The sequence below is a fragment of the Tenebrio molitor genome, unplaced genomic scaffold (assembly GCF_963966145.1).
Source record: "Tenebrio molitor unplaced genomic scaffold, icTenMoli1.1 SCAFFOLD_206, whole genome shotgun sequence".
NCBI lineage: Eukaryota > Metazoa > Arthropoda > Insecta > Coleoptera > Tenebrionidae > Tenebrio > Tenebrio molitor.
The window spans coordinates 1-25,771 of NW_027184116.1; the positions used below are offsets into that span (position 1 = coordinate 1).

At 28.6% G+C, this 25,771-nt stretch overlaps 6 protein-coding genes and 2 pseudogenes across 6 annotated transcripts; 4 read left to right on the forward strand and 4 right to left on the reverse strand.

The window, feature by feature from the left end:
• Positions 1–3,045: 3,045 nt before the first annotated feature.
• Positions 3,046–4,011, reverse strand: LOC138140755 (NADH-ubiquinone oxidoreductase chain 1-like; the record flags this gene model as incomplete). The annotated part of the gene is given in 1 exon segment (XM_069061709.1): positions 3,046–4,011. A coding segment is annotated over 1 exon segment (957 nt), but the record flags the coding sequence as incomplete, so codon positions are not given.
• A 2,269-nt stretch (positions 4,012–6,280) lies between these two features.
• On the forward strand, positions 6,281–7,357 carry LOC138140754 (NADH-ubiquinone oxidoreductase chain 2-like; annotated as a pseudogene).
• A 2,769-nt stretch (positions 7,358–10,126) lies between these two features.
• On the forward strand, positions 10,127–11,597 carry LOC138140761 (ATP synthase subunit a-like). Its single transcript, XM_069061714.1, is given in 1 exon segment — positions 10,127–11,597. A coding segment is annotated over 1 exon segment (672 nt). The 5' UTR covers positions 10,127–10,141; the 3' UTR covers positions 10,814–11,597.
• Positions 11,598–11,661: 64 nt separating this feature from the next.
• LOC138140763 (NADH-ubiquinone oxidoreductase chain 3-like) lies at positions 11,662–14,214 on the forward strand (the record flags this gene model as incomplete). Its single annotated transcript, XM_069061715.1, is given in 2 exon segments — positions 11,662–11,930; positions 12,361–14,214. Coding segments are annotated over 2 exon segments (351 nt in total), but the record flags the coding sequence as incomplete, so codon positions are not given.
• LOC138140758 (NADH-ubiquinone oxidoreductase chain 5-like) lies at positions 12,818–14,535 on the reverse strand (the record flags this gene model as incomplete). Its single annotated transcript, XM_069061711.1, is given in 1 exon segment — positions 12,818–14,535. A coding segment is annotated over 1 exon segment (1,320 nt), but the record flags the coding sequence as incomplete, so codon positions are not given.
• Positions 12,818–16,617, reverse strand: LOC138140756 (NADH-ubiquinone oxidoreductase chain 4-like). Its single transcript, XM_069061710.1, is given in 1 exon segment — positions 12,818–16,617. A coding segment is annotated over 1 exon segment (1,113 nt). The 5' UTR covers positions 15,710–16,617; the 3' UTR covers positions 12,818–14,596.
• A 1,438-nt stretch (positions 16,618–18,055) lies between these two features.
• Positions 18,056–19,017, reverse strand: LOC138140764 (NADH-ubiquinone oxidoreductase chain 1-like; annotated as a pseudogene).
• Positions 19,018–21,739: 2,722 nt separating this feature from the next.
• On the forward strand, positions 21,740–24,702 carry LOC138140765 (NADH-ubiquinone oxidoreductase chain 2-like). The gene is given in 2 exon segments (XM_069061716.1): positions 21,740–21,776; positions 23,419–24,702. Coding segments are annotated over 2 exon segments (891 nt in total). The 3' UTR covers positions 24,273–24,702.
• The last annotated feature ends 1,069 nt before the right edge of the window (positions 24,703–25,771 follow it).

The window sequence follows — 25,771 nt, forward strand, 5'->3', positions numbered from 1 at the left end:
TAAAACGACGCAAGAACTACAGAATTCCAGGTTCCAAGACGCTAACTTTCCTCTAAATACGTTTTTTTCGCTCGCAACTGTGTAGGATCACGAAAAACTAAGTGCGAATCGGAATTTCGTCGTGGAACTTGTACATTTCGAAGTAAAACGACGCAAGAACTACAGAATTCCAGGTTCCAAGACGCTAACTTTCCTCTAAATACGTTTTTTCGCTCGCAACTGTGTAGGATCACAAAAAACTAAGTGCGAATCGGAATTTCGTCGTGGAACTTGTACATTTGAAGTAAAACGATGCAAGAATTACAGAATTCCAGGTTCCAAGGCGCTAACTTTCCTCTAAATACGTTTTTTCGCTCGCAACTCTGTAGGATCACGAAAAACTAAGTGCGAGTCGGAATTTCGTCGTGGAACTTGTACATTTCGAAGGAAAACGACGCAAGAACTACAGAATTCCAAGTTCCAAGATGCTAACTTTCCTCCAAATACGTTTTTTTCGCTCGCAACTGTGTAGGATCACGAAAAACTAAGTGCGAATCGGAATTTCGTCGTGGAACTTGTACATTTAGAAGTAAAACGATGCAAGAATTACAGAATTCCAGGTTCCAAGACGCTAACTTTTCTCTAAATAGGTTTTTTCGCTCGCAACTGTGTAGGATCACGAAAAACTAAGTGCGAATCGGAATTTCGTCGTGGAACTTGTACATTTCGAAGTAAAACGACGCAAGAACTACAGATTTCCAGGTTCCAAGACGCTAACTTTCCTCTAAATACGTTTTTTCGCTCGCAACTGTGTAGGATCACGAAAAACTAAGTGCGAGTCGGAATTTCGTCGTGGAACTTGTACATTTCGAAGGAAAACGACGCAAGAACTACAGAATTCCAGGTTCCAAGACGCTAACTTTCCTCTAAATACGTTTTTTCGCTCGCAACTGTGTAGGATCACGAAAAACTAAGTGCGAATCGAAATTTCGTCGTGGAACTTGTACATTTCGAAGTAATACGACGCAAGAACTACAGAAATCCAGGTTTCAAGACGCTAACTTACCTCTAAATACGTTTTTTCGCTCGCAACTGTGTAGGATCACGAAAAACTAAGTGCGAATCGGAATTTCGTCGTGGAACTTGAACATTTCGAAGTAAAACGACGCAAGAACTACAGAATTCCAGGTTCCAAGACGCTAACTTTCCTCTAAATAAGTTTTTTCGCTCACAACTGTGTAGGATCACGAAAAACTAAGTGCGAATCGGAATTTCGTCGTGGAACTTGTACATTTCGAAATAAAACGACGCAAGAATGACAGAATTCCAGGTTCCAAGACGCTAACTTTCCTCTAAATACGTTTTTTCGCTCGCAACTGTATAGGATCACGAAAAACTAAGTGCGAATCGGAATTTCGTCGTGAAACTTGTACATTTCGAAGTAAAACGACGCAAGAATTACAGAATTCCAGGTTCTAAGACGCTAACTTTCCTCCAAATACGTTTTTTCGCTCGCAACTGTGTAGGATCACGAAAAACTAAGTGCGAATCGGAATTTCGTCGTGGAACTTGTACATTTCGAAGTAAAACGACGCAAGAATTACAGAATTCCAGGTTCCAGGACGCTAACTTTCCTCTAAATACGTTTTTTCGCTCGCAACTGTTTAGGATCACGAAAAACTAAGTGCGAATCGGAATTTCGTCGTGGAACTTGTACATTTCGAAGTAAAACGACGCAAGAACTACAAATTTCCAGGTTCCAAGAGGCTAACTTTCCTCTAAATACGTTTTTTCGCTGGCAACTGTGCAGGATCCCGAAAAACTAAGTGCGAATCGGAATTTCGTCGTAAAACTTGTACATTTCGAAGTAAAACGACGCAAGAATTACAGAATTCCAGGTTCAAAGACGCTAACTTTCCTCTAAATACGTTTTTTCGCTCGCAACTGTGTAGGATCACGAAAAACTAAGTGCGAATCGGAATTTCGTCGTGGAACTTGTACATTTCAAAATAAAACGACGCAAGAATTACAGAATTCCAGGTATTTCCTATTTGCATACGCAATCCTACGATCAATCCCTAACAAACTAGGAGGAGTAATTGCTTTAGTTATATCAATTGCAATCTTATTAATCCTGCCTTTCTCAAACAAAAAAAAATTTGCAAGTAATCAATTCTACCCAATAAATAAAATATTGTTCTGAACAATAGTAGCACTAGTAACTATATTAACATGAATCGGCGCCCGACCAGTAGAAGATCCATACATCATTACAGGCCAAACTCTTACAATCTTATACTGATTTAACCAAAAACCTATAACAAAAGATAAAGGAATCATAAAAAATAATGAAAATAAAATACTTATCATAACAAGCTAAAACTTTGAAAATAATCATTTCCGTGAGTACGAATAAGAGAAACCAAAATAGATAGACCAAGAACGCCCTCACACACTCTAAAAGTTAAAAAAATTATAGAAAAAAAATAATCTCTCCCCAAATAAGATAAATAAATAAAAAGAACATAATAAACCGATAAAACAACAAACTCAAGACTCAAAAGCATTAAAAGTAAATGCTTGCGCTTTAAACTAAAAACCAATAAACCCCTATAAAACATTAAAACCCCATAAAACTCATATATTAACATTAGTTTTCGTAATTTAATAAAAATATTAGTCTTGTAAACTAAAAATAAGCTAGTCTTCGAAAACATCAAGAAAAAATAAATAAATTTATCATTAATCTCCAAAATTAATATTTTAATTAAACTACTTCTTGAAATTATCGCCACAATCATATCAATAAACTTATACTTAACAATCACATTGTTCTGAACAATAGTAGCACTAGTAACTATATTAACATGAATCGGCGCCCGACCAGTAGAAGATCCATACATCATTACAGGCCAAACTCTTACAATCTTATATTTTATATATTTCATTATCAACCCCTTAATATACAAAATATGAGATAAGCACCTATTCTAACTAATGAGCTTGATACAAGCTTATGCCTTGAAAACATAAGAAAGAAAATAATTTCTATTAGTTTATACTAAATTTTATTAACTAAATTAAAAAAATAAAAAACATTATTTTTAAAACAAAATAAATAATTAAATAATTTAAAGAACAGGGAAGAAATCTCTTCCATGCTAAATACATAAGCTTATCATAACGAAAACGAGGTAAAGTCCCTCGAACCCAAATTCATAAAAAAGACACAAAAACCAATTTAACAAAAAACAAAAAAGAATATAAATCCCCCCCAAGAAAAAGCATAACGGTAATTATTCTTATAAATAAAATACTCGCATATTCAGCAAGAAAAATCATAGCAAAAGTCCCTCTTCTATACTCAACATTAAAACCAGAGACCAGTTCAGACTCCCCCTCCGCAAAATCAAAAGGAGTTCGATTAGTCTCAGCCAGACCTGAAATAATTCATATAAAACAAAGAGGTAAACAAAGAAAAAAAAATCAAACATAATTCTGATAAAAAATAAAATCAATAATATTTAAACTAAAAGTTAAAAAAATAAAAGATATAAGAATCAAGGCCAATCTCACTTCATAAGAAATTCTTTGAGCTACAGACCGCAAGCCTCCTAATAAAGAATAAGAAGAATTAGAAGATCAGCCAGCTATTATAATAGTATAAACTCCCAACCTAGAAACTCTTAAAAAAAATAACAAAGACAAATTAAAATTCAAACAAACAGATAAGAAAGGTATTATTATTCAAAGCAACAAAGAAATAAAAAAATTCATAACAGGAGAAAAATAATAAATATTAAAATTAGAAAACAAAGGAAATGTTTGCTCCTTAGTGAAAAGCTTAATAGCATCCCCAAAAGGCTGTAATAAACCAATAAAACCGACCTTATTAGGGCCCTTACGAATTTGAATATAACCCAATACCTTGCGTTCAAGCAATGTCAAAAAAGCCACCCCCACTAGAACAAAAACAACCAAAAAAATTATAGAAACAAGAAGCAAAACCAAATCCTTAAAAACAATTATTATTTGTAATTAACATTACATTAAAAGATTCTAAATCTATCGCACTAATCTGCCAAAATAATAATAATGTTCAAAAAACAAAATATAATTTTATTTTAAATTTTAAATAAAAAAACCACAAATAAATTTAATGTAACCCATTTTAACTTTACCATAAACTACACCTTGATCTGAATTATTATAAAATTAAAAATTATAAAAATTAAAATTTTCCTAAAATTTTTAACAACGACGATATATAAATTAAAAGCCAAAGTACAAATTATCGTGGAATATCGATCAAAAAACAGGTTCCTCTGAATAGACTAAAATACCGCCAAATTTTTTAATTTTATAGACCATAACTAATAATAATCTAGGAACAAAATTAACGTTTAAAATAATAGGGTATCTAATCCTAGTCTAAAAAAAAATTTACTAACTTCAGAATATAATAAAGAAACTTAAAAAACTTTCAAATTTCACCTAAGAAAGTTAATTTACAATTTATAAATATCACTAAATTAAACCTAAAAAGATTAGCACGTATAATTTGTATAACCGCTACTGCTGGCACAAATTTTGTTTATACTAAAATAAATTTCTAAATCTAGATGAACCTAAAAATTAAAACTAAATACTGCAAAAACAAGCAAGTTATTTAAACTTAGATAAAAATACAAAAATTCACATATAAAAAAATTACATAGCCAATCACAAAGCTAAAATAAAACTTTATAACTAAAAATTTTCATACTAACCCAATAATCTAATTTCCCTCCATATTTTTTACAAAACAGATATAATTAATTGACTATCCCCTGCAATTAAAAATTACTAAAATGAACTATTACCCCCAGCCCATCAAATATACTATTAACAAAAACCCAGAATAAAGAAACAAAACTACTTTTAAACTAGATAAAAATACCTCAACTATCTAACTATAAAATTAAAACTTTTATTGTAAAAAATAAAAAACTAACACAATTAATAAAATATAAACAACCAAAAAATAAAACAAAAAAAATAAATAAATAAAAAATTAAATAAAAATTTACTAATAATTATAAAATTAAAATTTCTTTCCCAAGAAACAAATAAAATTAAATAAAATAAATTTTAAAGTAAAATATATTAATAATCAAAAAGAAAAAAATAAATAATTAAATAAAAAATTACTCATAAAACCAAAAAATTAAAATTTTATTTCAAAGAAATTAATATTAAATAAAAAATTTTAAAATAAAATATATAATTAACAATAAATAGAAATAATGATTAAATTTGTTCATAATTAAAAATCAAATAAAATTTTAAATTAAAAGTAGAAATTAGGGAGTTTTTTTTTTTTTCTATAAATAATTTATTGAAATGTTGTTACACAGTCTAGGACTGGTTTACAAATCTATGAGGGGCGTGATGACCAACTCAATAGACCGGGACCAATGGCTTAACGTGACTTCCGAATCACGAGATAGAATATAGCCTTTTTTTTTTTTTTTTTTTTTTCGCCCTGGGTCGGAATCGAACCCGCGACCCTCGCGTCCCTGAGCCGAAACGGACTCCCTTAGGCTATATTCTGTCTTTTTTTTTTTTCTATAAATAATTTATTTATTATTATACATATATATATATATATTATTTAAATATCAAATTTTAATTTAATATTCAATAAGAAAATTACTATAAAATATTGCTTTTATAATTAAGATATTAATTTATATATAATAAATTTATTATATATATATATAATAATTATTTACATATCATATAAATTTATTATAAAATTTCTCTCTCTCTATGCAAGTCTTTATTCACTAATAATTAAATATATATCAATTTAATCATTATATATATATAAATAGCTTTTTATTGATAATATATTAATATATAAAAATAATAATATTTAATTAATAAATAATATCAATTATATTAAATTAAAATTTTATATTAAATACAAAATTAACGAAAAAAAAAAAAAAAAAAGGGGGGGTAGCGGCAGGTCTAAGCTGTTAATAAAAGTTTGTTACAAATAAGCCTTCCAAAAAAATAACACTTTAAACTAAAATAAAAATAAACTAATAAATAAAATTAACGAAAGAAAAAACAACTAAAAAATCAAAACTGTATTACTAAATAAAAATTACAAAAAAAGATTTAATGAAGTGCCTGAAAAAGGATTATTTTGATAGAATAAATCATGTAACTATATTACCTTCATTATATTTAATGGAATTAAACCATTCCCTAGAACATCAAAAATCCTTGTACATCTTATACTTAAATATAAAAAGATAAGCTAATCAAGCTTATGGGTTCATACCCTGTCAATGAAAGTAAAATCTTTCTCTTTTTAGTTAAACTATATAAACTAATATTTATAACCTCAATAGTATCAGGAACACTAATTTCAGTTTCATCATATTCTTGACTAAGAATATGGATAGGCCTAGAAATCAACCTATTATCAGTAATCCCAATTTTCTCAGAGAAAAAAAACGTATTTTCTACGGAAGCATCAATAAAATACTTTATTACACAAGCAATAGCATCACTAATCCTATTAATATCAGTAATCATATTACTATTAACAAACGAATTTATTAACCCCCTAATAAATTCAACATTAATACTAATATTAAACTCGGCACTGATAATTAAATTAGGGGCAGCCCCTTTCCATTTCTGGTTCCCCGAAGTAATTGAAGGATTAAACTGAAATAATGCGCTAATCTTGTTAACCTGGCAAAAAATCGCACCAATAATACTAATAATAAACAATAAAATAAACGATCAGTTCATAATATCAATTATAGTAATATCCCTACTAACAAGAACAATTATAGGATTCAACCAAACCAGATTACGAAAAATTATAGCATTTTCATCAATCAACCACATTGCCTGAATAATCGCAGCAATAATAGTTTCGAGATCAGTTTGACTAATTTACTTCACAATTTATACAATAATTAGCCTAAACATTATCATAATATTTAAGAAATCAAATTCGTATTACATTAATCAGATAAACAATTCAATAAATCAAAACAAATTAATTAAATTATCATTCATAATTAATTTTTTATCATTAGGGGGCCTCCCTCCATTCCTGGGATTCATACCAAAATGAATTATTATTAACTGAATAACAGAAATAAACCTTACAATTATGGCTTTAATAATAATCATTACAACATTAATCATATTATACATTTACACTCGAATTATTTTATCGGCAATAATAATATTCACAATTGAAATAAAAACCAATCAAACAAAAATAAATTCAACAACTATAACACTAGTTAACATAACCGCACTAATCGGATTAATCTCCTGCACCTACCTATTTAACTCCTTTTAAGGATTTAAGTTAAATAGAAAACTAATAACCTTCAAAGTTATAAATAGAGCTTCTCTAAGCCTTGAATACCATTAGTCAAAAAAATCAAGTTTAAAAAATTATTTACCTTTAGATTTGCAATCCAAAATCATTATTGACTATTAAACCTGGTAAAAGAATAATTAATTCGTTAATAAATTTACAGTTTATTGCCTAAGCCTCAGCCATAATACCGAATAAGTGATTATTCTCTACTAACCACAAAGACATTGGAACATTATACTTCATTTTCGGAGCATGGTCCGGAATAGTAGGAACTTCCCTAAGACTATTAATTCGTGCAGAATTAGGAAACCCCGGCTCTTTAATTGGGGACGACCAAATCTACAACGTAATTGTTACAGCACATGCTTTTATCATAATTTTTTTCATGGTAATACCAATCATAATTGGAGGATTTGGAAATTGGTTAGTACCTCTAATATTAGGCGCCCCTGACATAGCATTTCCCCGAATAAACAACATAAGATTCTGATTATTGCCCCCCTCACTAAGACTATTATTAATAAGAAGAATTGTAGAAAATGGCGCGGGAACCGGTTGAACCGTTTATCCGCCCTTATCCTCTAACATCGCCCATGGGGGAGCATCTGTCGATTTAGCAATTTTCAGATTACATCTAGCAGGAATCTCCTCAATTCTGGGGGCTGTAAATTTTATTACAACAGTAATCAACATGCGTCCACAGGGTATAACATTCGACCGAATGCCGTTATTCGTTTGAGCGGTAGTAATTACTGCAGTACTATTACTACTATCATTACCAGTACTAGCAGGAGCTATTACCATATTACTAACAGACCGAAATATCAATACATCCTTCTTTGACCCTGCAGGGGGGGGAGACCCAATCCTATACCAACACCTATTTTGATTTTTTGGACACCCTGAAGTATGTATTCTAATTCTACCGGGCTTTGGTATAATTTCACACATTATCAGTCAAGAAAGAGGTAAAAAAGAAGCATTTGGAACCTTGGGGATAATTTATGCAATAATAGCAATTGGCCTACTAGGATTTGTAGTTTGAGCTCACCATATATTCACTGTTGGAATAGATGTAGACACTCGTGCATACTTTACATCAGCCACAATAATTATTGCGGTCCCAACCGGAATTAAAATTTTTAGATGATTAGCAACACTACATGGAACACAAATAAATTATAGACCATCAATACTGTGAGCCCTTGGGTTTGTATTCCTATTTACCGTAGGTGGCCTAACCGGCGTAATCCTAGCCAATTCTTCAATTGATATTATATTACACGATACTTACTATGTAGTAGCACATTTCCATTACGTGTTATCAATAGGGGCCGTATTCGCCATCATGGCCGGACTAGTTCATTGATTCCCTCTTTTCACAGGCCTATCACTAAATCCTAAAATATGTAAAATTCAACTAGCGACAATATTCACAGGAGTAAATTTAACCTTCTTCCCTCAACACTTCCTTGGATTAAGAGGAATACCACGACGATACTCAGATTACCCTGATGCATATACAATATGAAATATCGTATCATCAATCGGATCAATTATTTCCCTAATTGGAGTCCTATTCCTAGTATTCATTATATGAGAAAGATTTTCATCGGCACGTAAAAGAATTATACCAATAAATATAACATCGTCAATTGAATGGTTACAATCAATACCTCCCTCAGAACACAGATATTCTGAACTCCCAATACTTTCTTCAACCTTCTAATATGGCAGATTAGTGCAATGGATTTAAACCCCATACATAAAGATTAAACTTTTTTTAGAAATAGCAACCTGAAAAATATTATTACTACAAGATAGTGCTTCTCCATTAATAGAACAGCTATCATTCTTTCACGACCACGCCTTACTAATTCTAGTAATTATTACTATTTTAGTAGGGCAATTAATGGCGGGACTATTTTTCAACAAATTAACCCACCGGTTCTTATTAGAAGGGCAAATAATTGAATTAATCTGAACAATCTTGCCAGCAATTACTTTAATTTTTATTGCACTTCCATCTCTACGACTAATTTATATCCTTGATGAAACTAATAATCCAATAATTACAATCAAAACAATCGGGCACCAATGATACTGATCCTACGAATATTCAGACTTCAGATCAGTCGAATTCGATTCATACATAATCCCAGAAAATGAAATAATAAACTTCAATTTTCGATTACTAGACGTAGACAATCGAATAGTAGTACCATTCTTATCGCAGATTCGTATACTAGTATCAGCCGCAGATGTAATTCACTCGTGAACAATTCCGTCATTAAGAGTTAAAATTGATGCAACCCCTGGTCGTTTAAACCAAGTTAGATTCACACCTACTCGATCAAGATTACTATATGGACAATGCTCAGAAATTTGTGGAGCAAACCATAGATTTATACCAATCGTAGCAGAAAGAATCTCACCATCTTTTTTTATTAAATGAATTAAAAAAATAATTAACCTGTCATTAGGTGGCTGAAAGTAAGCCCTGGTCTCTTAAACCATTTAATAGTGTATAACGAACACTTCTAATGAAAAATTTAGTTAAATAATAACATTAACTTGTCAAGTTAAAGTAAATATAATATATTAATTTTTAATACCACAAATAGCGCCACTAAATTGATTAACCCTTATAATTCTGTTTATTTCAGCCCTAATTTTATTCAACATTATAAATTATTACTCAACTTCATACTACGCAAATACAAAAAAAAGAAGAAAAGAAAAAAAAACAATCAACTGAAAATGATAATAAACCTATTCTCTTCCTTTGACCCCTCATCTAATTGATCAATATCGTTAAACTGATTAAGAACAGCAATCGGGCTAATAATTATCCCATCTAGATTTTGATTTATTCCATCACGACCAATAATTCTATGAAATAAAATTACTACTACTCTTCACAAAGAATTCAAAACCTTGATAGGCGAAAATATTAAAGGATCAACCTTAATAATAGTATCACTATTTAGATTAATCATATTTAATAATTTCCTGGGCCTATTTCCATATATTTTCACCAGATCAAGACACATAGTAATAACTTTAACACTAGCGCTCCCTCTGTGATTAACTTTTATAGTATTTGGATGAATTAATAATACAGTACACATATTTGCGCACCTAGTTCCACAAGGAACTCCCCCAGTATTAATACCATTCATAGTATGCATTGAAACCATTAGAAACGTAATCCGCCCAGGAACACTTGCTATTCGATTATCTGCAAATATAATTGCAGGACACTTATTAATAACTCTTCTTGGAAACACTGGAACAGTAATATCTACCTACATAGTAAGAATCCTAATTATTGTACAAATCGCTCTACTAATACTTGAATCCGCAGTAGCAATTATCCAATCTTATGTCTTCGCAGTATTAAGTACACTATACTCAAGAGAAGTAAACTAATGTCAAACAAAAATCACCCGTTTCACCTAGTAGATGTAAGACCTTGGCCAATTTTAGGATCACTTAGAGCACTAACAGTTATATCAGGACTAATTAAATGATTCCATATATTTAACCCATCTTTATTATTTATTGGGCTAACATCCATAATTATAATCATATACCAGTGATGGCGGGACATCACGCGCGAAGGAACATTTCAAGGACAACACACTTATATAGTAACAATAGGATTACGTTGGGGAATAATTCTTTTTATTACCTCAGAAGTATTCTTCTTCCTATCCTTTTTTTGAAGATTCTTCCACAACAGATTAGCCCCTGCAGTAGAAATCGGAATACTTTGACCACCAAAAGGAATCAATCCATTTAACCCAATTCAAATTCCCTTACTAAATACATTAATTCTTTTAACATCCGGATTAACAGTAACATGGGCCCATCACAGACTAATAGAAAATAACTTCAAACAAACAACCCAAGGATTAACACTAACAGTAATTCTTGGAATTTACTTCACCATTTTACAGGCCTATGAATATATGGAATCACCCTTTACTATTTCAGACGCAGTATACGGAGCATCTTTCTTTATAGCAACAGGATTCCACGGATTACATGTTATTATTGGTACAACATTCCTACTAACCTGTCTTATACGACACATCAATAATCACTTCTCACAAATTCACCACTTCGGGTTTGAGGCAGCTGCATGATACTGACACTTTGTAGACGTAGTATGATTATTCCTTTACATTTCAATTTACTGGTGAGGCAGATATTTACGTAGTATAAAAATTATTTTTAACTTCCAATTAAAAGATCTACAAATAGCGTAAATAATTATTATCCTAACCATACTATCAACAATTATTATAGCAATTGCTCTAGTACTAATTATAGTACTAAACATCACCTCAAAAAAATCATTTGCTGACCGGGAAAAAAACTCGCCCTTCGAGTGTGGTTTCGATCCAAAATCAACTGCGCGATTACCGTTCTCTATACATTTCTTCCTTATTGCAATCATCTTCTTAATTTTCGATGTAGAAATTACCTTATTGTTCCCATTGATAATTTCTATAAAATTTAACAGAATAATAATATATCTTTTAGATATAGCTGTTCCAAATTCACATAATATAACACAGACATATAACACCAAAATTAATAAATATTTAGAGCTGTCCGTTGCTATGAGAAATCTTTGGTGTTTAGAAAAAATTTCGATTTTACCACTTGTAATTTCAGCAACGGGAATAGTACCGCAATCTCTTTTTAAAAATTTAAAAATTCTGGATTTAGATAACACATTGGTAGTTGAAATTCAAAAAGGTATATTATTATACTCATGTCACATCGTGAGGAAGTTCCTTAACATTGACACAGAACATAATACACAACAAAGTCAAAATGCGGAGGCAAGACGCCGGTAATTATGTTGATAAGCACTGCACTATTACTTGGTAGTAATATCCGTAATAGTGTATGTACTCCGGCAAAATTGCCGTGCCGCCGGGTGGAGGTGGGATAGTGTACTTCTCAACAACTATAATTTTCATAATCGTTTTACTAGTAGGTTTAATCCACGAGTGAAATCAAGGAGCCCTTGATTGAACAAACTAGGATAATAGTTAATAATAACATTTAAGTTGCATTTAAAAATTATTGAAAAAATCAATTTATCTTAAATAAGAAGCAATACAAATGCGCTTAGTTTCGACCTAAGAATATGGCCCCAAGCCCTTATTTTTAATTGAAACCAAAATAGAGGTTTATCACTGTTAATGATACCAATGAATTTAATTCCAATTAAAGAAATATAATAAATATTAAGCTTCTAACTTAATTATAAAGCATGGGTTGTTTGTATTTCTAATTTATATAGTTTAAATAAAACATTACATTTTCACTGTAAAATTAAATAATTTTTATAAATACTTAAAAATTAAAAATTTCCCCGACATCTTCAAGGTCGTGCTCTAACATAAGCTATTCAAGTAAAAAAAAGTAATTATTATTAACCAAATCAACACCATAATAAAAAACATCTTAATTCTATTAAACATTAAAAATTGAAACCTTTTAGACCTATTAACTAAAACATTATAAATTTGACGAGCACCATAATATTCAGATCAACCTTGATCTAAATTTTTATACAAATAAGAACCCATAATAATGGGATAATAATTAATGCCAAAAGTTGAAATTATAGGCATATTCCACATACTAGCAAAAAATCAGGAAAACCCATACATAGACAAAAAAATATTTTTATAAGACAAATAAAATTTAGAAAATTCATAACCAATTCAAGCCCCTAAAAAAATAAAAAATAAAGCCATAACCTTTATATAAAAAGGTAAAATAATAATATAAGGAACAGGTATTAAAACTCAAACCAAAAGACTGCCCATAAAAACAACAGTAAAAATTAATCCACTCATGCCCTTAAGTATAAGATATCCTCTCTCAGAAATCATATTAAAAGAAACAAAATTAAAATTACCCAAAATAAAATAATAACTAAGACGAACACTATAACAAACAGTCAACCCAATAGAAACATAAAAAATTATATAAATATAAAAATTTAAATAACCCATTCTCATAATCTCCAAAATTAAGTCCTTAGAATAAAAGCCTCTGAAAAAAGGTAAACCACACAAAGAAAGATTACAAATATTAAAGTAAACACAAGTAAGAGGCATAAAATTAACCAGTCTCCCCATAAAACGAATATCCTGACAATTGCCCACATTATGAATAATATTTCCTGAACACATAAACAATAATGCCTTAAATAAAGCATGAGTAAGAAGATGAAAAAAAGCAAGCTTATAACCACCTAAAGCAAGAATTCTTATTATAAGACCAAGCTGACTAAGTGTAGATAAAGCAATAATTTTTTTTAAATCAAACTCAAATCTAGCACCTAACCCAGATATAAACATAGTTATTCTAGAAATAAATAATAAAATATAACAAAGTGAATCACTAAAGGCAAAATTAAAACGAATTAGAAGATAAACACCTGCAGTAACAAGAGTAGAAGAATGAACAAGAGAAGAAACAGGAGTAGGGGCTGCCATCGCAGCAGGCAACCAAGAAGAAAAGGGAATTTGAGCTCTCTTAGTTATTGCAGCTAAAACAATCAAATAACTAATAATATCTATATAAGTATCCCCCTTAAGCTCCCACAAAAAATAAATATAATTTCATCCCCCATAATTTAACATTCAAGCAATATATATTAAAATAGCAACGTCCCCTACACGATTTCTAAGAGCAGTTAATATCCCAGCATTATAAGATTTAATGTTCTGATAATAAATAACTAAACAATAAGAAACTAGGCCAAGGCCATCCCAACCTAATAAAATTCTAATTAAATTGGGACTAATAATAAGCAACATTATAGAAAATACAAATATAACAACAAGCAAAATAAAACGGTTAATATTAAGATCCCCCAATATATAATCACGACTATAAAAAATAACTATTCCAGAAATAAACAACACAAAACTTATAAACAAAAGACTTATCCAATCAAATAAAAAAGTTATTTCAATCAAAGAAGAATTAATTATAACAAGACCAAATTCAAGAAAATAAACCAAATCTAAAAGCATAAAACAAAGACTAAGAATAAAAGTAATAAAACTAGAAACAACTATAAAATAAAAGTAAATTAAACAAATATTAATTATTCAGAATACTAAATATATCTTTGATTCCACAAATCAAAATTTTAATTAAACTACCCAAATAAATTCAAAGTACTAAATAATCGCCAACTAAAACCATTAAATTTAACGGCAATAAATGAAGAACCAATAATAAATATTCGCGAAAAGAACAAGGAAAAAAAGAATATATACCAGAATATAAAGAACCGTGCTGACTATAAGAATATAAAAATAAAGAATAAACAGCCCCAAAAAAAGAAATCATTATTAAAAACAGCATATTAAACTTTCTAAAAGATAAAATTCTATTAATAAGTATAATCTCACCCAATAAATTCAAAGAAGGGGGGGCCGCTATATTACAAGAAACTAACAAAAACCAAAAAAAAGAAAGACTAGGAACAAGATTAATTATGCCCTTATTAAGATAAAGACTACGGCTCATTACGCGCTCATAAGAAATATTAGCGAGACAAAATAAACCAGACGAACATAAACCATGAGCTACTATTATAACCAATGCTCCAGCCAACCCCCAATAATTAAGAGTTATAATACCGGAAAGAACAAGGCCTATATGAGCAACAGAAGAATAAGCAATTAAAGACTTTATATCTCTTTGACGTAAACAAATCAAAGAAACAAATAAACCCCCTACTAATCTCAACCTAATAAAAAACAAGTTAATTTTCATACCAATAAAAGAAAAAATTATTATTAAACGCATCAAACCATACCCCCCTAATTTAAGCATAATACCAGCCAAAATTATAGAACCAGAAACAGGGGCCTCAACATGCGCCTTAGGTAGCCAAAGATGAACAAAAAACATAGGAATTTTAATAAAAAAAACAAAATTAACTAAAATATAAAAAAACAACCTATTCAAATCGCCAGAAAAGAAAAAAAAAACCAAAGAATTAAAGTGTAAATAAATAAAAAACAAAGCAATTATTATAGGCAAAGAAGCTAACAATGTATAAAACAATAAATAAATACCCGCCTGTAAACGCTCAGGCTGATATCCTCAACCAACAATAAGTAATAAAGTAGGAATCAACCTAACCTCAAAAAACAAATAAAATATAAATAAATTTATAGAACCAAAAGTTATATATAAAGAAATTAGTAAAATCAAAACAACAAAGCTAAATATTCCAAACCAATTATTAGATAAATAAATTTTACCTCTAGCCATAACTATAAGACTACAAATTCAGAAACTCAACAAAATAAGAACATAAGATATCAAATCCATCCCTATACCCATAGACAAATAAATAAATCTATTATTAAAAGCAAAGAAAACAATAAAAATAAATCTTAAAATAAAAAGAACAAACTGATTTAGCCAAAAACCTATAACAAAAGATAAAGGAATCATAAAAAATAATGAAAATAAAATACTTATCATAACAAGCTAAAACTTTGAAAATAATCATTCCCGTGGGTACGAATAAGAGAAACCAAAATAGATAGACCAAGAACGCCTTCACATACTCTAAAAGTTAAAAAAATTATAGAAAAAAAATAATCCCTTCCCAAATAAGATAAATAAATAAAAAGAACATAATAAACCGATAAAACAACAAACTCAAGACTCAAAAGCATTAAAAGTAGGTGCTTACGCTTTAAACTAAAAACCAATAAACCCCTATAAAACATTAAAACCCCATAAAACTCGTGTATTAACATTGGTTTTCGTAATTTAATAAAAATATTAGTCTTGTAAACTAAAAATAAGCTAGTCTTCGAAAACATCAAGAAAAAATATATAAATTTATCATTAATCTCCAAAATTAATATTTTAATTAAACTACTTCTTGAAATTATCACCACAATCATATCAATAAACCTATACTTAACAATTACATTCTTAATAATAAATCACCCCCTATCAATAGGATTCGTTTTATTAATACAAACAATCATAATCTCACTAATTACAGGAAACATAAACCAAAACATATGATTTTCTTACATTTTATTCCTAATTATAGTTGGAGGAATATTAATTCTCTTCATATATATAACAAGAATTGCTTCAAACGAAAAGTTCAAAATCAACAACAAAGCAATTATTATATCAATCATAATCCCACTAACCATATTAACATTAAATTTTTTAATAATAAATATGCAGATAAAAAACAACGAAATAACAGTTATAAATAATAATACAAGAATAATTTCCACTATAAATAAATTCTTTACTTTCCCATCAAGAATAATTATAATCTTCATAATTATATACCTATTCATAACACTAGTGGTCACAGTTAAAATCACCAACTTCAAAAAAGGAACAATACGGCAAATAAACTAATGAAAATACCTTTACGAAAAAGATCACCAGTAATTAAAATTGTGAATAATGCATTAGTAGATCTCCCCACACCTTCAAACATCTCAACACTATGGAACTTCGGCTCCCTTCTAGGAGTATGCCTAACAATCCAGCTAATTACAGGAGTGTTCCTATCAATACACTACTGCCCAAATATTGACTCCGCATTCAACAGAGTTGCACACATTTGTCGAGGCGTAAACCAAGGATGACTAATACGAACCCTTCACGCAAATGGCGCATCAATATTTTTTGTCTGCTTATATGTACACGCCGGGCGTGGAATATATTATAGATCGTACAATCTAGTTCACACTTGAATAGTAGGTGTAATAATTTTATTTATCACTATAGCAACAGCTTTTCTAGGATATGTACTACCATGAGGTCAAATATCATTCTGAGGAGCCACAGTAATTACAAACTTATTATCAGCAATTCCATACCTAGGAACAACAATTGTACAATGAATCTGAGGAGGGTTTGCTGTAGACAATGCAACACTAAACCGATTCTTCTCATTTCATTTCATTTTACCGTTCATAATTATTGCGATAGTAATAATCCACTTATTATTCTTACACCAAACAGGATCAAACAACCCCTTGGGAGTAAAAAGAAATATTGATAAAATCCCATTCCACCCATACTTCACATTCAAGGACATCTTGGGATTCATAATCATAATAATGATACTTACAATAATCTCATTAATAAATCCATACGTACTAGGGGACCCAGACAACTTTACACCAGCCAATCCACTAGTTACCCCTGTACACATCCAGCCAGAATGATATTTCCTATTTGCATACGCAATCTTACGATCAATCCCTAACAAACTAGGAGGAGTAGTTGCTCTAGTTATATCAATTGCAATCTTATTAATCCTGCCTTTCTCAAACAAAAAAAAATTTGCAAGTAATCAATTCTACCCAATAAATAAAATATTATTCTGAACAATGGTAGCACTAGTAACTATATTAACATGAATTGGGGCCCGACCAGTAGAAGACCCATATATCATTACAGGACAAACTCTTACAATTTTATACTTTATATATTTCATTATCAACCCCCTAATATACAAAATATGAGATAAACACCTATTCTAACTAATGAGCTTGATACAAGCTTATGCCTTGAAAACATAAGAAAGAAAAATAATTTCTATTAGTTTATACTAAATTTTATTAACTAAATTAAAAAAATAAAAAACATTATTTTTAAAACAAAATAAATAATTAAATAATTTAAAGAACAGGGAAGAAATCTCTTCCATGCTAAATACATAAGCTTATCATAACGAAAACGAGGCAAAGTTCCTCGAACCCAAATTCATAAAAAAGACACAAAAACCAATTTAACAAAAAACAAAAAAGAATATAAATTCCCCCCAAGAAAAAGCATAACGGTAATTATTCTTATAAATAAAATACTCGCATATTCAGCAAGAAAAATCATAGCAAAAGTTCCTCTTCTATACTCAACATTAAAACCAGAAACCAGTTCAGACTCCCCCTCCGCAAAATCAAAGGGAGTTCGATTAGTCTCAGCCAGGCCCGAAATAATTCATATAAAACAAAGAGGTAAACAAAGAAAAAAAAACCAAACATAATTCTGATAAAAAATAAAATCAATAATATTTAAACTAAAAGTTAAAAAAATAAGGGATATAAGAATCAAGGCCAGTCTCACTTCGTAAGAAATTCTTTGAGCCACAGACCGCAAACCTCCTAATAAAGAATAGGAAGAATTAGAAGATCAACCAGCTATTATAATAGTATAAACCCCCAGTCTAGAAACTCTTAAAAAAAACAACAAAGACAAATTAAAATTTAAACAAACAGATAAGAAAGGCATTATTATTCAAAGCAACAAAGAAATAAAAAAATTCATAACAGGAGAAAAATAATAAATATTAAAATTTGAAAACAAGGGAAGTGCTTGCTCCTTAGTGAAAAGCTTAAAGCATCCCCAAAAGGTTGTAATAAACCAATAAAACCGACCTTATTAGGGCCCTTACGAATTTGGATATAACCTAATACCTTACGTTCAAGCAATGTCAAAAAAGCCACCCCCACTAGAACAAAAACAACCAAAAAAATTATAGAAACAAGAAGCAAAACCAAATCCTTAAAAACAATTATTACTTGTAATTAACATTACATTAAAAGATTCTAAATCTATCGCACTAATCTGCCAAAATAATAATAATGTTCAAAAAACAAAATATAATTTAAAAATCTGGTCCTTTCGTACTAAGATCTTTTAATTTATTAAAAGATAGAAACCAACCTGGCTCACGCCGGTTTAAACTCAGATCATGTAAAATTTTAAAGGTCGAACAGACCTAATATTTCAGCTTCTTCACCAAAAATAAATTTTAATCCAACATCGAGGTCGCAAACTTTTTTATAAATATGAACTTTCCAAAAAAATTACGCTGTTATCCCTAAGGTAATTTAATCTTAAAATCAATAAAAAGGATCATAAACTCAAAAATAAATGTAAAAATAAAAGAAAAGTTAAATAAATTTTCTAACCGCCCCAGCAAAATACCAAAACAAAAAATCTAAATTAAAAACATAAAATAAATAAATTATTATAATATTAAACTCTATAGGGTCTTCTCGTCTTTATAAAACATTTAAGCATTTTAACTTAAAAATAAAATTCTAATAAAATTAAAATGAGACAGTTAATTTTTCATCAAACCATTCATACCAGCTTTCAATTAAAAAACTAATGATTATGCTACCTTTGCACAGTCAAAATACTGCGGCCATTAAATAAAAATCATTGGGCAGGACAGACTTTAAATAATTATCAAAAAGACATGTTTTTATTAAACAGGTGAAAATTATATTTGCCGAGTTCCTTATAATAACCTACAAATTTAAAATACCTATACAATAAATATACTAATTCAATCATAATTAATTAAAATTTAAAATTACTAAAAAAATTTCAATAAAAAAATTAAAGCAGATAAAAATCAAAACCAATAAAAATAAATTATAACATCCTTATTAAAATGGAAAATTCTAATCCTATAAATTAATACAAAAAAAAACACTTTTAATAAATAAACCTAAAAGCTTATCCCCTTAGATATTTAATTATCCAAACAACTAATATATAAAATAATAATAATAATATGAACAAAATAAATTAAAATAATTTCTTGAAAAACCAGATATATTAAAAAACGAATAACGTTTCATTACAAGAAAGCAATTATAAATATTAATGCAACAATAAAATAAATAACTTTCTAGCTCTTTTTAATTCGGGAAAGATAAAAACTTAACTAAAAATTAATAAACCCTGAAACACAAGGTACTACAAATAAAATAATCTTTTAATAACAAAAAATAATTCTTTCACAATACTATAAACTATAATAAATAAACATCTATTCAAAAAAAATTAATAAGAAAAAATATACTTCTCACAAAACAAATAAACAAAAAATTAATAATATTATAAGATCAAATTAAATTGAATTTCACAACTAACTTTTTAATGTAAATAAAATGCTTCTATCAAGCTCTAATTTGATCATTCCAGGCACATTTTCCAATAAGCCTACTTTGTTACGACTTATTTCATCTTATAATGAAAGCGACGGGCGATATGTACATATTTTAGAGCCAAATCAATTTTCATAAAATAAAAATTTACTATCAAATCCATTTTATTTTAAATTTTAAATAAAAAAACCACAAATAAATTTAATGTAACCCATTTTAACTTTACCATAAACTACACCTTGATCTGAATTATTATAAAATTAAAAATTATAAAAATTAAAATTTTCCTAAAATTTTTAACAACGACGATATATAAATTAAAAGCCAAAGTACAAATTATCGTGGAATATCGATCAAAAAACAGGTTCCTCTGAATAGACTAAAATACCGCCAAATTTTTTAATTTTATAGACCATAACTAATAATAATCTAGGAACAAAATTAACGTTTAAAATAATAGCAAATATAAAACAGAAGTCTTTACATGGGAGATACTTTAAAGAACTGGAACAACCAGAAGTTAATATTCAGGCCTCTCATGCATGGCTTAAGAAATCAAATATTCACCCTGAGACGGAGGGTTTTATATTTGCAATACAAGATCGTGTTATAAATACAAGAAATTATAAAAAACACATATGCGGTTTACAATCGATAATTGATAAATGTAGGATTTGCGGAACTGAAGGGGAAACAATTGAACACATTATTTCTTCTTGCACCGTTTTGGCTCAAAGCGAATATAAAAAACGACACGATATATTCGCTAAAATTATACACATGAATTTAGCTGTTAAATTCAATTTATTAAAGAATACACAACCACATTATAGTTATACACCAGAAAGTTGTTTGGAAAATGACAGTTACAAGTTATATTTTGATAGAACAATTTTAACTGACATTCATATTAAGCATAACAGACCAGACATTATAATTTTGAATAAGCAACAAAAGCAAGCATATCTTTTAGATATAGCTGTTCCAAATTCACATAATATAACACAGACATATAACACAAAAATTAATAAATATTTAGAGCTGTCCGTTGCTATGAGAAATCTTTGGTGTTTAGAAAAAATTTCGATTTTACCACTTGTAATTTCAGCAACGGGAATAGTACCGCAATCTCTTTTTAAAAATTTAAAAATTCTGGATTTAGATAACACATTGGTAGTTGAAATTCAAAAAGGTATATTATTATACTCATGTCACATCGTGAGGAAGTTCCTTAACATTGACACAGAACATAATACACAACAAAGTCATAATGCGGAGGCGAGACGCCGGTAATTATGTTGATAAGCACTGCACTATTACTTGATAGTAATATCCGTAATAGTGTATGTACTCCGGCAAAATTGCCGTGCCGCCGGGTGGAGGTGGGTATCTAATCCTAGTCTAAAAAAAAATTTACTAACTTCAGAATCTAATAAAGAAACTTAAAAAACTTTCAAATTTCACCTAAGAAAGTTAATTTACAATTTATAAATATCACTAAATGAAACCTAAAAAGATTAGCATGTATAATTTGTATAACCGCTACTGCTGGCACAAATTTTGTTTATACTAAAATAAATTTCTAAATCTAGATGAACCTAAAAATTAAAACTAAATACTGCAAAAATAAGCAAGTTATTTAAACTTAGATAAAAATACAAAAATTCACGTATAAAAAAATTACATAGCTAATCACAAAGCTAAAATAAAACTTTATAACTAAAAATTTTCATACTAACCCAATAATTAAATTTCCCTTCATATTTTTTACAAAACAGCAATAATTAATTGACTATCCCCCACAATTAAAAATTACTAAAAATGAACCATTACCCCCAGTCCATCAAATATACTATTAACAAAAACCCAAAATACAAAAACAAAACCATTTTTAAACTAGGCAAAAATACCTTAACTATTTAATTATAAAATTAAAACTTTTATTATAAAAAATAAAAGACTAACACAATTAATAAAATATAAATAAACAAAAACAAAACAAAAAAATAAATAAATAAAAAATTTAATAAAAATTTACTAATAATTATAAAATTAAAATTTCTTTCCCAAGAAACAAATAAAATTAAATAAAATAAATTTTAAAGTAAAATATATAAATAACCAAAAAGAAAAAAATAAATAATTAAATAAAAAATTACTCATAAAACCAAAAAATTAAAATTTTATTTCAAAGAAATTAATATTAAATAAAAAATTTTCAAATAAAATATATAATTAACAATAAATAGAAATAATGATTAAATTTGTTCATAATTAAAAATCTAATAAAATTTTAAATTAAAGGTAGAAATTAGGGAGTTTTTTTTTTTTCTATAAATAATTTATTTATTATTATACATATATATATATATAATAAATTTATTATATATAAATTAACATCTTAATTATAAAAGCAATATTTTATAATAATTTTCTTATTGAATATTAAATTAAAATTTGATATTTAAATAATATATATATATAATATTTATTTACATATCATATAAATTTATTATAAAATTTCTCTCTCTCTATGCAAGTCTTTATTCACTAATAATTAAATATATATTAATTTAATCATTATATATATATAAATAGCTTTTTATTGATAATATATTAATATATAATAATAATAATATTTAATTAATAAATAATATCAATTATATTAAATTAAAATTTTATATTAAATACAAAATTAATGAAAAAAAAAAAAAAAAAAAAGGGGGGGGCAGGTCCAAGCTGTTAATAAAAGTTTGTTACAAATAGGCCTTACAAAAAAATAACACTTTAAACTAAAATAAAAATAAATTAATAAATAAAGTTAACTAAAGAAAAAACAACTAAAAAATCAAAACTGTATTACTAAATAAAAATTACAAAAAAAGATTTAATGAAGTGCCTGAAAAAGGATTATTTTGATAGAATAAATCATGTAATTATATTACCTTCATTATATTTAATGGAATTAAACCATTCCCTAGAACATCAAAAATCCTTGTACATCTTATACTTAAATATAAAAAGATAAGCTAATCAAGCTTATAGGTTCATACCCTGTCAATGAAAGTAAAATCCTTCTCTTTTTAGTTAAACTATATAAATTAATATTCATGACCTCCATAGTATCAGGAACACTAATTTCAGTTTCATCATATTCTTGACTAAGAATATGAATGGGCCTAGAAATCAACCTATTATCAGTAATCCCAATTTTCTCAGAGAAAAAAAACGTATTTTCTACGGAAGCATCAATAAAATACTTTATTACACAAGCAATAGCATCACTAATCCTATTAATATCAGTAATCATATTACTATTAACAAACGAATTTATTAACCCCCTAATAAATTCAACATTAATACTAATATTAAACTCAGCACTGATAATTAAATTAGGGGCAGCTCCCTTCCATTTCTGGTTCCCCGAAGTAATTGAAGGATTAAACTGAAATAATGCTCTAATCTTACTAACCTGGCAAAAAATCGCACCAATAATACTAATAATAAACAATAAGATAAACGATCAGTTCATAATATCAATTATAGTAATATCCCTACTAACAAGAACAATTATAGGGTTCAACCAAACCAGATTACGAAAAATTATAGCATTTTCATCAATCAATCACATTGCCTGAATAATCGCAGCAATAATAGTTTCGAGATCCGTTTGGCTAATTTACTTCATAATTTATACAATAATTAGCCTAAACATTATCATAATATTTAAGAAATCAAACTCGTATTACATTAATCAAATAAACAATTCAATAAATCAAAACAAATTAATTAAATTATCATTCATAATTAACTTTTTATCATTAGGGGGACTCCCTCCATTCCTGGGATTTATACCAAAATGAATTATTATTAACTGAATAACAGAAATAAACCTTACAATTATGGCTTTAATAATAATCATTACAACATTAATCATATTATACATTTACACTCGAATTATTTTATCGGCAATAATAATATTCACAATTGAAATAAAAACCAGTCAAACAAAAATCAATTCAACAACTATAACACTAATTAACATAACTACACTAATCGGATTAATCTCATGCACCTACCTATTTAACTCCTTTTAAGGATTTAAGTTAAATAGAAAACTAATAACCTTCAAAGTTGTAAATAGAGCTTCTCTAAGCCTTGAATACCATTAGTCAAAAAAATCAAGTTTAAAAAATTATTTACCTTTAGATTTGCAATCCAAAATCATTATTGACTATTAAACCTGGTAAAAGAATAATTAATTCGTTAATAAATTTACAATTTATTGCCTAAGCCTCAGCCATAATACCGAATAAGTGATTATTCTCTACTAACCACAAAGACATTGGAACATTATACTTCATTTTTGGAGCATGATCCGGAATAGTTGGAACTTCCCTAAGACTATTAATTCGTGCAGAACTAGGAAACCCCGGCTCTTTAATTGGGGACGACCAAATCTACAACGTAATTGTTACAGCACATGCTTTTATCATAATTTTCTTCATGGTAATACCAATCATAATTGGAGGGTTCGGAAATTGACTAGTACCCCTAATATTAGGGGCCCCTGACATAGCATTTCCCCGAATAAACAACATAAGATTCTGATTATTACCCCCCTCACTAAGACTATTATTAATAAGAAGAATTGTAGAAAATGGTGCAGGAACCGGTTGAACCGTTTATCCGCCGTTATCCTCTAACATCGCCCATGGAGGAGCATCTGTCGATTTAGCAATTTTCAGATTACATCTAGCAGGAATCTCCTCAATCCTGGGAGCTGTAAATTTTATTACAACAGTAATCAACATGCGCCCACAAGGTATAACATTCGACCGAATGCCGTTATTCGTTTGAGCAGTAGTAATTACCGCAGTACTATTACTACTATCATTACCAGTATTAGCAGGAGCTATTACCATGTTATTAACAGACCGAAACATCAATACATCCTTCTTTGATCCCGCAGGAGGGGGAGATCCAATCTTATACCAACACCTATTTTGATTTTTCGGACACCCTGAAGTATATATTCTAATTCTGCCAGGCTTTGGTATAATTTCACACATTATCAGTCAAGAAAGAGGTAAAAAAGAAGCATTTGGAACCCTGGGAATAATTTATGCAATAATAGCAATTGGCCTGCTAGGTTTCGTAGTTTGAGCTCACCATATATTTACTGTTGGAATAGATGTAGACACTCGCGCATATTTTACATCAGCCACAATAATTATTGCAGTCCCAACTGGAATTAAAATTTTCAGATGGTTAGCAACACTACATGGAACACAAATAAATTATAGGCCATCAATACTATGGGCTCTTGGGTTTGTATTCCTATTTACCGTAGGTGGCCTAACAGGCGTAATCCTGG